The 15,000-nt window shown below is 39.9% G+C and overlaps 1 protein-coding gene across 2 annotated transcripts in view; it reads right to left on the bottom strand.

Annotated features, from left to right (window-relative positions):
- Positions 1-15,000, bottom strand: part of LOC107598126 (neuron navigator 1-like) — a 166,313-nt gene that overhangs the window by 118,316 nt on the left and 32,997 nt on the right. Inside the window, exons 1-2 of one of the 2 annotated variants that reach the window (XM_016289395.1) lie at positions 6,918-7,070; positions 6,009-6,773 (exon numbers count right to left, since the gene is read on the bottom strand). In XM_016289395.1, the coding sequence (XP_016144881.1) occupies positions 6,009-6,768 (760 nt within the window). In that variant the 5' untranslated portion in view covers positions 6,769-6,773; positions 6,918-7,070. Of the gene's footprint in view, positions 1-6,008; positions 6,774-6,917; positions 7,071-15,000 lie in introns of those variants that run through there. The other variant, XM_016289394.1, reaches the window with a different exon arrangement.

The raw sequence follows: 15,000 nt of genomic DNA, 5'->3' as shown, positions 1-15,000 counted from the left end.
GGAGAATCAAGAGGCATTGGGATGTTTGACTTCATAATGGCTTGTGTAAAGATGTGGTGGCAGCTGTGTGGTGTGTCTTTATTACTGGTGACAAACAACACATCTGTGACAAAGGCCAACAAATCTCATTCTTTCAGTGTCTAAGTGTTTACTCTAGACCTCTGTATGTAATCATTCGTAATGAAGTTTCAACTGACTTGCTCTTGGCAAAATGCTGCAACAAAGCGGCTTTGCTCCAGACCCTAGTGAGCATCTAGTTTCATACATTGGCAGCTAATGTTTAAGTAATTCACTTTTAATGAAACCTGACAACTTGAGGCAATATTAGCACCGGGTACCATTGGCAATGTGACAAAATAGAACAGAGTTTATGATCGGATGCTCTAGTTTAGTAGAAAAGCCTATTATCAACAAGTACAGTGGCATTTGGCACATAAATATTTAACTCAATTTTCATTGCCTGTTTCTTATCAGTAATACAAGAATTTTAGTAACCACTAGTGACTGCTGGGGAAAAAGAGCTGATTTTCATGCAAACCCAAGATACGTCCTCACATAAAAATGAGAAAAGCTTGCACAATCATTCCCCCACGAGTGTTTTAAGCAGCCAACATCCAGGATATATGACAGGAAAACGGAATAGTGTTTATATGGGGTTTTCTAACGACTGAAAAAAGCTGTAACGGCAGAGGCCGTCTCAACCGCAAAACAATAAAGGCCTTCAAAAACACAACTGTGCCGCTACTGCGCATAAACCACCACTTGACTTGAAAAATAACTGGACATTTGAGGAAGACCCACAATGCAGCTCTCGCTTAACTGACATAAAACAGGCTAAATATGTGCATGCATCCAAGAGTTGACCATGTTACATGGAAATATATTGGAAAATATTGCTCTTTTGACAGTTATTTTACAACATGCTTAAATATAGGGCTGCTTTCAAGCTCATGTTTGTTGACGACTAAAACTTAATCTTCGCTAAACAGGCTGAAACTGCAATCATTAAGACAAAAAAAGTCATGGTCATGGTCTGGGTTGTGCGTGTTTCCATGTTAACAGAGATGGACGAACCAAAACTTGACCTTTATTTGCAGTTCCTCTTTCTATTCCTGTTTTCAACGTGTTCTGTTATAATGTGCCATTCAGTCATCAGACTCTCATTTTGGCGGACAGACATTAAAGCATAAACATAACTAATTCTAATCCGTAAACACGTTCAAAAAACAATAAATGCATAAAATTCAATACAATTTTTTTTTTTTTTTTGCATTATTCATTATGCAATCTATGATTTACTGGCTGTTCCAAATAGTGAGCTTCCTTGTGGTTCACTCGCTATATAAACAGCTGTCTTCTAAGGGAGCATCCTGAAATTAAACTTCATAAGCAACAGATTCTGAACATTGTACAGTTGCTGTTACCATGTGACTACCTTATACATTTACTATTGTAATTAGTTATAGAAATGAAAATATGTCTTCGTTATTATTTTATTTGATTAAATTACAGGTATGTGTATGTACACAGACAGTATATACTGAGCTTATTGCAATGCTGGTTGCAATGTTAGTATTGCCTTCTCCCTTAAGTATAAATGTAATGTTACATTATAATTTTACTAAAACAGTATCTTGAAGGTATAATTATGCTGCCTACCTTTTGGAAATTTTGTGTTGGACGTGTTACTACGATGCCTTAAACTGCTGCCTACACAGGCAGTTCCCTATAGGTTTGGGAACAGAGCACTAATGATGACCGGTCACTTCAAATAACATATACTTTATACATTCAAAATGCGAATGTATGTCTTGTGTGTTTCTGTGGTTTCCCTTGAGATCTGCTCTTACACAACCATTGAAATGAAATCATGCATGCTGTGAAGAGAAGGCCTGCAGCATGCTGGGATGTCAATCAGTTTGACTTTAACCCTTGCGACAATTTCCTGGCTTGTTGAGCTCAGGAAAATATTATATACACAGCAAAACCACTGCATTTTAGTGATGGTTCATGTTAAAAGGGGCTGCTTGAATTTATAAAACCATTTCCTGCACATTATCATTTCTCTAACTGCCCAGTGCACAATTCTACAGGCAATTTAATGTGGACATACACATTTATCATGCATAACCCAACAATATCAAATACAGGAAATGAGGAAATCCTGTGCCATGACTTACAAAATGCTTCCAGGTCATTATGCCTTATTCTAGAGGAAATGGATTATATTGACGGCAGTATTACAGTAAATTTGAGATCAATTTATTGTCTTATTGTATCATTATCACCACGTTCTGCCTTTTATTATTATTATTATTTTTTTTTGTAGATCAGTACAAGCACAATAACCTCACTCTGAATCCGGCTGTCAGCAGAAATTATGTCCAGTGTATCTACTGCACCACTAACCCAGACCAGCCAGCTCAAGCCAGACAGAGATGGAAATGATGATGATGAAGATAGCAGTAAAGTGCCTCTGGTAAGGAGGCTCTCAGCTCTGAGACACACCCTTCAACAGCAGAATAAGTCACTGAGCACCAGTTTTCTCTTCTTTATTTTCTAAGATCTCATTTTATGTCTGTTCCAGTAGTGTATACTAGGGGTTGCACCTACTAATCGACTAGTCGACTTCAATGCTCTGCCATGATGCTTTAAGCTTGACGTCGACTAGTCACTGGTCCTATAGAGGGCGCAACAGGATAAGAAATCTTTGAAGGACTTCCACCTTTACCTTCGGTTTCCAAACAGTTAAAATGACAAGTAAATGCATACCCCGAAAGTGCTCCACAAGATATTATTTTACTGGATGCTCGAAATTGAATGGGAGAATGCATGTTTTAAACAGCCTATTGTACAGGAAAATTAATCGCCGTTCTAATCGAATGCGCTGCTGCACTGTAACGCACTCACGAATCATTCAGCGTGGAAATGTATTGTCAACACTGTTCTGTGATTTCTCACCAAAATAGCTTAGAAACTGAAAAGTTCAAGCATATATTTCTTAATAACTAAATCCCACAGCTTCACTACTAGTAGAGAGACGCTGCCAGGTAGAATTAATTCACACACGCAATCGCTCTCTCACTAATGCATTCATATTAATGTAATCTTTACTGAGCTACTTTATCTGTATCTGATTTAGAACGAGCAGAAATCTGTGAGAAATATAACGACCCAAAGACAAAAGAACTGATAAAAATGAGCTGTTATAGGCGCAATAGCCATATGGGCAGTGCAGTGTCATATGCCATAGCTGTGCACAAGGTGTTCGAGTCTCAGCTCCAGACTTATTTGTTCATTAATGACGTCATCAGCGACTAGTCGACTTCGACTCGACTATCATCACATAAAAGTCGACTTTAAAAAATCAGAAGTCGTTCAACCTCTAGTGTATACACTGTGACTTAAAACTTAAAATACACGAAATTATCTTCTGTAATTTAACACATTTTCAAAAGAGAACAGATATTCAATGCAAAATAATGGAAGGTGGGACTTGGATTTTATTAATCATAAATAAATAAATATCAGCCGCTATTTTTCCATCCAAAGTTGCGAATTTAACTTAAGCGCAAAATTGGAATGTTGCATAAAAGATTTGCGAATAAAACTTCCATCCAGCGAGACGAAGAGAACAAAATAGTCACTTCTTGATAAACTGGCGCCAAATATCTCTACGAAAAGGGTAATTTGCTGCAGTAGGAAAAGCCACTGTGGGTATTTTTCATATATAATAAATTACTTTTTTGATGTGCATCGAGGAATTTATTTGGTAAAGGTGTTTCCATTGTAGTTTATGCACATATTTCTTATCAGATAAAAAAATAATCAGACTCAGCTGAGCACATACGTTTTTATGCACATTTTTAGAACTTATCCACATCTTGGCGTTTCCCATTCAGCATCTTTTTATGCGATATCCCAAAATGCGCATAAAAATAGGTGGATGGAAACACTTACTGCACTATTTTAACTAAACTACAAACATTACTGAATGTGCCACTTAAATCTTAATTATATTTAGGCTTAATTATTTAATCCTCAAATCCAAAAGCTGTGGTTTGATTTATTTAAAAGGAATTTGGGTGCATGTGATTGGATATTTGGTTTGATAAAGCTCTTATGAACACAAATAAGAAGCATCTGTCAAGTTCCTTAAGTATTTAGAAGACATGTTGGGGTTTACCATCTGATCTTAGTAGTGATTCTGTTAACCCTCTGCTGGTGGCTCTCAACTGTCACTGTCTGATACCAAAGGCATCTAAGCTCTTAAGAAGAATGTTTCCTTATTACCAAGTAGAGACCTAATTTGTATAATTATAAAGAGATGGCTTGACATGCCAGTTATACTGGTTCCCCCACCTTCTCTCTATCATCCCCTGTCCCATCTCCTGCTATATCTATCACTCAAATGGTAAAAATAGCAAAAGTAAAACAGAAAGAAAAAGCATTTTGTATTGGGTAGTACTTCATATTCATGGAACAATCACTCACAACAACCAGTGTCACACCAGTACTGATTGGAGGAATGGAGTCTTGTGTAATTGAGTTTGTACGGTGGGGTCAAAAGCAGAGGCAGGGGATAAGCAACCTTAATGCATTCAGTCACACATGCATAACAGTGTTTCAAACCCCGGAGGGAAGCTTTGAACCTTTGCCTGCACAGCTAACTCCGATGGGCACCGCAAGCTAAAGGAATCATCAGTAATGTACAGCGGTCAAAAGGTTGAAAAGAATATCAAATCCAGATCATCCATAGAACACAAGACATTTTTTTTTCAATTCTACCCACCCCCAACCCTCATCAGGTGCTGTGAGGCAAGGTCAACATAAGCTCCAGAGAAGGAAAGGAAATGAGTATAGCTAACAGCCTGAATTCCATTTTCTCATATCTCAACTCGATGGATTCACTTCACACCATATCTCTCTAACCACACTAACATTTAAAAAGCAATACACTGGACTGCTAGCTAGCTTGTTCTGTGGCAGATTGTTGAGAGACTGCTAACAGCTAATCATGATCAAATCAACACTTACTATGTTAAATATGCGCTAAAGTACAATGTGACTACCTAGCAAGGGAACATAGCTGACCAATCCCGTAGCGCAAAGGTAAATAGCTAATAAGTCACCACACTGTTAATGCATTCTTAAATAAAAACAAAACGCACTATGTTCATGTGTCGTTGCAGTCTCATTCTGAGTCACTGACCTTCTCAAAGAGTGTGACACCCCTATTATTCTCTTTTGAAGTCCCCCGGTAACAGAAAGAGGGAGAGGGAAGGAGAGAGAGGAAAAGAGAGGGGGACCATCTGTCAACTGCCCCAGAGATCAATGGCACCAGCGGCAAGGCTAAATATGTTGCCCACCATGACTTGAAAACATTTCAACCAAGCAAGATTTATTTTTAAGTTCCCACTTTGACATCAAGCGCCATTTATTTGACTGTTTCTAGCGTGATCTTGTTCACATTATCTACAATGATTCATGCTGAACTGAGGCTTATCATTGATGTAGAATTAGCAAAATATCTACAAAGATATAAGTAAATCATTTTAGTCATCCAAAACAGCTAAAGTTGCATATTCTGGAGATTAGGGCAGTGTGTCAACTCTGCTACAATGGTAAGGCAAATACCCCCCTTCCCCCCAATTGGTTTGGTCTCACCCAATACGTGCACAGATGCAAGACATGAGCTTGCAATGTAAACAAAAAGGGATGCGGCGATTGTTCAATAAAACCACGCAGAATAAAGCAACTGAAATAAAGCAACAATCATAATCATAAACATGCAGATGCAGCATCAAGCCAAGAATAGATGTATGAATAGAGAAAGTGTGCATAGTTATGTGAGCAGCACAGGATGAAAAAGAAATACAAAGCAATGTGGTTGCTAAGCAAGAGCAGGGCTGGGTTGAGCTATGAAAGCGATGCTGGATCCGTAAGCCAGGCAGCATTGCTCATTATTCTGCATTGCAAACGGATTAGTGGATCTTGTTATTACTTACCCAACATCTGACTGAAGAGAAGCTGCTCCAGGTCCCCAAGTACCGTTACAACCAGTTCAGGATCCACCTTTAGAAAGGTCTTGTCCCCTTCCTCTGGTTCTGGTGCATCTTTGTCCCCTCTGCCCCCACCTGGGGTGGCTGCTCCTGAGGTACCACTTACAGTTTTCTTACCATTCGTTTTAGCCTTGCTGGACAAGATCTCATCATCTGACTTGCCGTCATCTGCCAGCTCTTGAGCCTTGCTGATGGGTTTGACCTCAGCATAAGGACCCTTAGGTATCCGACTGGCTTTGCCCAGTTTGGAAGGTGGGCTAAAGGGTTTTGGCTTTCCCTGAAACAGTGAATGCTCTGACTTTGAAAGGTTCTTGGAAAGTGGGATACCCTTGCCTGTACCCCCTCCGGCATCTTTGAGCTTGCCTGACTTGTTCTGACTTGCCCCTGGTTTTTCCATGTCATCCGACCACTTGGGCTGGTACAGGTGCATCTTCTTCTCGGCGTCCGTAAGCACACATAGATTGGTTAATGACTTCTGCTTGCGCAGGTTACTAGGTACTGGAAGATGACCCTCAGAGTTTCCAGCTCGGTAGACCTTTAGCTCAGCCCGAGGAGTAGCCTGTGGGAGTCCTGACTTGCCCCTTTTCGCAGCCATGCCCCCAACTCCGTTGGCTCCCGCCTGGCCCTGGGGGGTCTTGGCTTCGGACGTTTTGTCAGCTTCAGTCTCCAGATCTACTCCTTGTCCTCTTGGGCTACCCCCAAGCATTCCTCCTGCGTGAAACCATGCAAAAGCATCAGTGAGTCAAATGGTTTTACAATCGAGCAAAAGAAGAGACAAGGTGCAATGTCTGCAAACTCTGTTGCTTGCTGCCAAATCTTTATCACAGGGAAAACTATCTCTCCAATAACACATACAGAAAGACCAGTCGGTAGATCCTGTATTGAAGAGGCAATCCGTATGTCTGGTGTCTTTAGCATGTAAATCCAGCATCTGGCTTCTTGCAGTTAGGCTGCCTCAGTTGCAGCTGCTCTAGTGCTACCCAGTCACTCATTTTCTCTCTCTCTTTCTTTCTCTCTCCTCCCTTCAGCAGAGTGTGAGCTTTGCTGTGCAGCAGCAGAATGACAGAGATAACAGACACAGAAACGGTCCCACCCCTTGCTCCCCCGCGCTCATTTAACTACACACACTCCCTCCTCCTCCCCCTACTCTTCTGGCTCTCTCTCTTTTCCTCTTTCTCTCTCCAACACACCCACTCTAAAGATGCTATACTGCTCCCCTGCACAAGTGTTACAGTATGAGGGACCTGTGAAAAATTACAGTGTCTTTTTAAACAGTTGCCTGCCAGCATGCTTCCTCTACTGGCCCTCTTTGGTTCACTAAAGTGTTCTGTTATCATAAAACCAATAATGTTTTCACTGTAAGGATATGATCACCAGTAACATTATGCTGTCAGACTTGTATTCAATTTAAAAATTGTTACATGGCAGACTTAAATGACTTTAGGATACTCTCTAGAAGCTTTGGGGAAATTGTTTGCTGTTCATTGTCAAAATGAACCTTAAACTGTCTGTAATGGACTTGACTTGAAGCATCATGTTGTTTCAAATCTATTAGAATTAAGTTGCACAATGTGGCAAAAATCACCCATTTGCATAGCAACATTTGGTCAGACCTTTTGGTGTAAAAGGAAAAGTTTTTTTTTCGTATTCTTTATTAATATCTTACCAGGTGAACCACGTTTTCCAGGACTGCCACTGGTGGCCTGTCTTAAAAAAAAATCTACATGACACTCCAGGCTATGACAAATGTATAGACAATTAGGCCTTGGTTCTGATGTGCCACACTGAATTGCCCTCAAGAAGAAAAATTGAGCTTCGGAAGGAACAGCCTCCATTCTGTCAGAGGATGGACCTTATTTTTCGCCAGCTTTGGGAAGGGGATGTCACAACAATACGATGCATACAAGACCGCACACAGTTCCTTCCTCTGAAACCGAAAGGGGTCTAGGCATGTTTGAATCCATTTTGAGAGTGTTCTACTTAGTTCTGTCATTTCAACTCAACAAGGCCAAGCTCTACCAAACAGACTATCCAAGTGGAAATAACTGACCTCATACAAAGTATTAGCCCAAGGACACAGGGTTGATAAACCAGGATTAAAAGGAACAACTCAATTTAGTATTCTACATTATTAGTATATTTGAAGGCACTACTACTGCACTTATAAAATAAATTCCAACATGTCTCAACATTTATCTGTCATTGAATCAATAGGTTCAAGTACATGCTTTCAAGGTGGTGCATTACCTTATCCATTAATATGCTGGTGTTAATACTTCAGTATCTTCCCATCATGCACTTGATGCACTAATTCCTGAACTTAAAACCCTGTACTGAACAGAGTCGATAAGAAAAATTGCTGAACAACGTCTATGAAAGTTCCGGAAATATCTGCAGATTTTGGCAGAAATCCAAAGGGCAAACGGAAATATTCAAATGCAGCAAATAGCTTTAAATGAAAACACTGTTGGACTGTTATGAACAGTATTCAAAATATCTAATTTGCATACCACTGGTCAGTCAGTTATTTTTTTCCTGGATCTTACCGAAAGCATTTAAAAAATAAACTACCTTTCCACCATATTTTCTGAAGAAATTTAATGCTCTGGTTGGTTTTAGCATATCGCTATGCACTTCCCATGTTATGGGTAGTTGCTAAGGCTAAAGTTGCTAGGTGGTTGCTTACTCTAAAATCCCACCACAATGATACTATGGGCTCTCAATACGGCTTGTGTTAGAGATTTTTTAATCAAAAACTAGCAACACATGATTTAAAGTATCTTGTATGTCCATCTTACAAATAGTTACACAAAGTGTTTACACCAAATGTGTTAACCTCATTTTAACTTCACATTTCTAATATCTTATATAAGGAAGCAAACAGATCCAAACAAGCAGGCTAGTCCAAAGTTCCTCCCAGTAGACATTAATGTCACACCAGACAAAGTGGAAGGAATAACGCACAGAGCTAGATCTGTTCATGGGGGAGCCCTTGCTTATAAACAGCACTCTGTTTTAAACATGAGCTCAGGATAGCTCCACTCATGTCAAATTCACCACAGGTCGCCACCTCGTCCCTCGCTCGTGGAGCTTCAACACTGAGCCGTCTGTCCGGTGCTGATGACCCAGACACCATTGCAAAATTGCTGGACAAACTTCAGAGTTACCTGAAATTTAGCTGAGTCAAACATTCAAAGTGCAATTATATGTCCCATTTGTCAGTTTTTGTCAGTTTGTTTCTGAAGAGACTGCTGTACAATAGTGTCTTGTCTAATGTGTATCAAATGATTTTTAATCAAGTTGTGTCTAAAACGTACATAACACTTGGTTGAATAAATTTATCTGTTTACAGTTTCTCAGTTGTTAAACCTTTCTTAAAAAGGGAAAAACGGTTACTAATGGTTAAACTATACCACACCCGAGTATGACTCAGTCCGAGAACCAAGCTTTCCACACAAAGCCACACTAGAGGAAATAGGAGGAAATCCTCTTTACAAGCCAGAATAAAGCTGGACCATAGATTCATGGCCTCTGTTGCATTGCCTATCTACTCATGTGTTCTCATATGGCTGTGTGTCATTCAGGAGAATTCCTGTAATATCCTACACATACTACTCCCGCACATACTTATTTTCATGCTTATAAGAGATGACTATGATAGGAAATAGCACCATTTCTCTCTTCTCTCCCACTCAGCAGAGTAAAGTATTAACTGATCATGCCATGGGTCTTCTATCTGTTTTCAAATGAACTATGATGTTCTACTGGATTTAAAAGTACAAGATGACCTTAGAGGGAAACACTCCCGCAGACTGTCAGGCAATGTTCTGAGCCAGAAAACAGTTCCCTTTCCTGATATGAAAACTATTTGTCTTAAGATAGCTGTAGTAAAATCATATATGTGTATTGGGTATATTTGTAGCAATAGCCAAAAAAACATTGTATGGGTCAAAATTATAGATTTTTATTGTATGCCAAAAATCATTAGGATATTAAGTAAAGATCATGTTCCATGAAGTTATTTTGTAAATTTCCTACTGCAAATATATCAAAACTTAATTTTTGATTAGTAATATGCATTGCCAAGAAATTAATTTTGGACAACTATAAAGGCGATTTTCTCAATATTTAGATTTTTTTTTTGCACCTTCAGATTCCAGATTTTCAAATAGTTGTATCTCAGCCAAAGATACAACTATTTGAATATACAAACCATACATTAATGGAAAGCTTATTTATTCAACTTTCATATGATGTATACATATTAATTAAAAAAAATTTACCCTTATGACTGGTTTTGTGGTCCATGGTCACACACACACACATCATTACACAGTTAAAGAAGCCCTTATCTGTGTCCTTATGTGACTCTTATACAGTAGCATTAAATATACTGTAGATAAGTTAATGGCTAATCATATGTCACTGAAGCATCCTTTATCTTGCTTTAGCAAACAGAGGAAATTCCCATCTGTGCATGTGAGTGCCAATGTTTAATCTCTGTCTCTTGAAAGTGTTTGGTTAGCCCCATTTTGTAAGACTAGGAAGCATCACTGTAGCGTTATTATCTGATCAACCTGATTGACCCTTTTAACAGATTACCGCTGTGATCACTAGTGAATGATCTAAAAGGTTTGCAGAACTCCTGTTATCAGACTTGGTGTAATTTAAAAGCATTAATGACCCATAAGAGGCCTGGGTTGAAATGTCTTTGCTTCTGCAGGCCAGCGAAGTGATGTATGCGGCAAAAAGAGAAAAAGCTGGTCTATATGCGGGATAGAGAGACCCACCCAGAACACCCTAGCAATGTGCTAAAATCACTTAGAACATTTTAGCAATCACATAGCCAGTGATGTTACTGTCAACTAAAACTACTTTATTTAAAAAAAAAAGAATAATATAATATAAATTTATAATATAAATATTAGATGAAAAACGAAAAAAAAAAAAACATTATTATACAAATTCAAAATCTTGCATTGGCAACTATAGTTGTTTTTGTTGTTTATAAAGTTCTACATAAAACAGATATTAAGAGTACTTTTTTACAAGAAAATACTATTTCAGTCTTTCTACATAATTTAATGTTTAATTCAGTGTTACTTGTTTCTCTGTAATTATTTATTGCATTTATTAGCAATTTCTTACACTTATTATTTTAGTTTAATTTAGTGTTAATTTTGTTAACAAAAACTGCGATGAAAAATGTTTATTGATGAGCTTTCTTCCGATGACTAAAACAAGATAACAATAAGGTCAATATACAATAAAAGATTAGACTAAAATGTGTTTTAAAGGGGTCCTATTATGCTCTTTTACAAAGTCTTGATTTTGTTTTGGGGGTGTACTAGAACATGCTCTCATGCTTGGTGGTTCGAAAAACGCCTTATGTTTCACATAATTTACATTATTACAATACCTTTCTCCCCATCCTGGCACAAAAGGCTCAATTAGTTCCGGCTTTGATGAAGGTCCGCCTTCCAAAAAACAAAATGTGTTGTGATTGGTTAGCTGTCCCAGTGCGTTGTAATTGGCGAACAGCTTAGACGGTGTTTCAGTACTGCCACGCCCCCTTGCTCCGTCTTTCAGCAAAAGCTTTTGGGAATCCGGCACTTTTCACTCGTGATGTGGAAGCTGTCCTCAGTAAAATGCGCAGCACACGATAGCAAATTGGGGTTATAATGCTCAGGAACAGAGTTAAAAAGTAAATTGCAACCACTGTTTCCTGATATCATCCGCTTTCGGAAGCCCAAACAAAGACGTTTGGGCACGGAGGTGAAAAAAACAGCGCTTCAGGCGGTCGCACACCGGACGAGAAGCGCAGCGTCGCACCATGGCTTTAAAATTCAAATACATTATTTTCTATATGAGTGTAGGCACTCATATAGTGCTGGTCTAGAACAATTCACCGCTGGTCTAGAACAATTCTTACAAGTACAACACACGTTGTGTTGTACTTGTAAGAATTGTTCTAGACCAGCGGTTCTCAATTCCAGTACTCGCGTACCCCCGCTCTGCATGTTTTGCATGTCTCTCTTTGTTAACACACCTGATTCAGATCATCTTGTTAGAAGTGAGCTCCGTGCATGAACTGTGTTCCAACTGACATGCTCCCTACACAGTGCCCATTGCTCCCTACTCCCTGAACAGGAGAAATCCGTTGAAGTTTACTTCACTTCGAAATATTCATTTACAGATTTGCACTGCGCCGCTGCCTGCAGCGTCTTCACACACAAACGAAACTTACTAGAGAAGCGTGAAGTGGGACATAACATACCTCTGTAAATAAATACAATTTAAATTCACGTCTCGCACACTTAAATGCCCTTTAAATACCCTTAAAAACCATTCGCATTTCTGTAGGCGGGAATTCTTTGTAATGAAATTCTAATGAGCAGCTTTGTGATATCACAAAGCCCGGAAAACAAACGCTGTAGTCCAAACAAGCCGTTTGCTGTAGTTCTTGAAAATTAAAAAAAAACTAAATATCTCCCTTTGGAGTGGAATTTGAGATTTGTAACTTTTTTACAACTTTTTTATGCCCAAACATACACACTACTGTAGCATATGCGTAGAATCATGCATGATCTTTGCGTTTTATGGCTTAAGAGACCCTTTTAGCTTTTGACATTTGCATATAAATTACAGTCCTGGTCACAGACTTTACACTTATATGGGTGCTAAATGGCCAATGGTTCCCCCCACTATCAAGGAGATGCTAAACAGTTTCACCACTCTCGTCTCCCCATTGAATTTCAAACACATTCCAAAGAGACGTAACTGACTCCCGGGGCCAGGCACCAATGGGCCTGGCTGACCAGCAAACTACAACATGCTCACATAACACACACCCATACACACACACACACACATAAAGACATTTCTTTATTTAGACTATAATTAATCAGTTATAATTGTATCTGGTATATGCATGCGTTGTTTGTATGTTTCCTTATTGTATTAGCCTAGTTACAACTCCTTATTCCTCAAACAATGATCTACACTATGTGATCGTGAAATGTATCTTACTATTTGTAGCATATTCTGGGTAAAACTGCACCAATCTTCCAGACCAGCAATAAACATGCAAATGGGCCATAAACAGAGACAAAGAAAGTTTCTCCCGCTCAAAATTCATGCCTCTGATTGGCCATTCCACCCAAAAGGTGGGTGTGGATAAGAACTATCAAAAGTCATTAGCTCAGACTAATCTTGGCTCAGAAAAACCCTCTTCGTTTGAGACGACACTTTTCCAAGACTCAAGATTTTCCTCTTGAGTTCTGATTTTCCGGCAGTTTTTATCTTCAAGTAACTGCGATTCGCTGTGGACTTTTCCTATCCTCAGAAGACCCAGAAGTAAACTTCCAGCTCACTCCTTACGAACTCATCAAAGACCTCCGTTATCTACCACATCAGGACTCTTGTTCAGCAATCGAAGCCAATGCAAGTGACCGTTTACAATTATTTAGATGCGTGTTCAAGTTTCTGCCCCTTTTAAGGTGATTTTTGATTCTTTGATGATTTTCAAAGGTTGTGTTTAAGTGATGTGAAACACTGCCATTCTTTTACTTTCCTCTTTCTTTACCTTACTTTGCTTCATTCTGTATATACAGTGGGTACGGAAAGTATTCTATGTGTTTTGCTTAGTTAGTTATATGTTAGATATAGTTTCATTTATTAAATCCCTTATATTCACGATCGATTGCCTCTGTTGCTGCTCACAATTCGAAGTCAAAGAATGTTTTGAACCCTTGCTACATATGTTAAATTACTGCTAGCACTGCATAAATGAGCAAAGTTATCCTTCTTTTGCCAGGAAAATAATCTTTCTTTGAATTGATAAATGATTATTTTGTCTGCTCGGTGGACGGACAGATCAAGTAATGGTGATATTGATTCTGCTACAGTTAATTCAAAGATCTAATCTAAATATTTATTATTAATCATAAAGTCTCGGTCGTTCCCTGAAGGAGGGAACGGAGACGTCACGTCGTGACCGACGAATTGGGATATCGCTTCGATAGACCAATCTACTTCGAGTGTAAACTAAACGAGCCAATGCACATTGGCATGCAATTATTGCATCCAGCTGCCGCTGATCACAGCGTGAGTATAATAAGGCAGCAGGTGCAATGCATACCAGGTTTTCGCGGAGGAGCCTAGCCGGCGACCCGGCCGCTCAGCGGTGGTACAGCAACCGTGGCGACGGGACGTGACGTGACCTTCAGGGAACGAGGGTTACCATACGAAACCGAGATGTTCCCTTTCAGTCGGTCACTACGAGTCACGTCGTGACCATCCGTTTAGGCGTATATGGAGAAATGGAGGTGATTGTATCCCTCTTGGAAAGGCAGAAGTCTGCCGGGGAAACATGGGCTCTATGGCTATACCGTGGGCTATACACATACGAGCACCGCTTAGGTCTCAATATGGAACCCAGCCTTCCACAGTTCCCGCGGATTCATCGTAAAGACCCGGCGCCGGACGTTCCACCGTGTCCGCTGCCGAGGGTGACGGAGGATCTCAGCAGGGATTACTGTAGGACACTCTGGAGCAGTTTTAGCAAGCCGACACTAACCGGGGCCTCTCGGCGCCACTACCCATTTGAGGTGAGAACACAGGAGGATACCGGCTCCACACGGAGGCTATAGAATCTAGCGAACGTGTTGGGGGTCGCCCAGCCCGCGGCCATACAAATATCTGTCAGTGAGGCACCACGAGCCAACGCCCAGGAGGATGCAACATTTCTAGTTGAGTGAGCTTGCAGCCTGAATGGGCAGGGCACACCCTGTGCCTGATAAGCCAGGGTGATGGCATCCACAATCCAGTGGGCCATCCTCTGCTTAGAGACGGCATTCCCCTTCTGCCGGCCTCCGTAACAGACAAAGAGCTGGTCTGAGGTCCTGAAGCTTTGTGTCCGGTCTACGTAGCACCTTAA

The sequence above is a fragment of the Sinocyclocheilus grahami genome, unplaced genomic scaffold, assembly GCF_001515645.1.
Source record: "Sinocyclocheilus grahami isolate Dianchi unplaced genomic scaffold, SAMN03320097.WGS_v1.1 scaffold245.1, whole genome shotgun sequence".
NCBI lineage: Eukaryota > Metazoa > Chordata > Actinopteri > Cypriniformes > Cyprinidae > Sinocyclocheilus > Sinocyclocheilus grahami.
The sequence above is the reverse complement of the archived record's forward strand: the minus strand, read 5'-3'. Positions and strand labels throughout refer to the sequence as shown.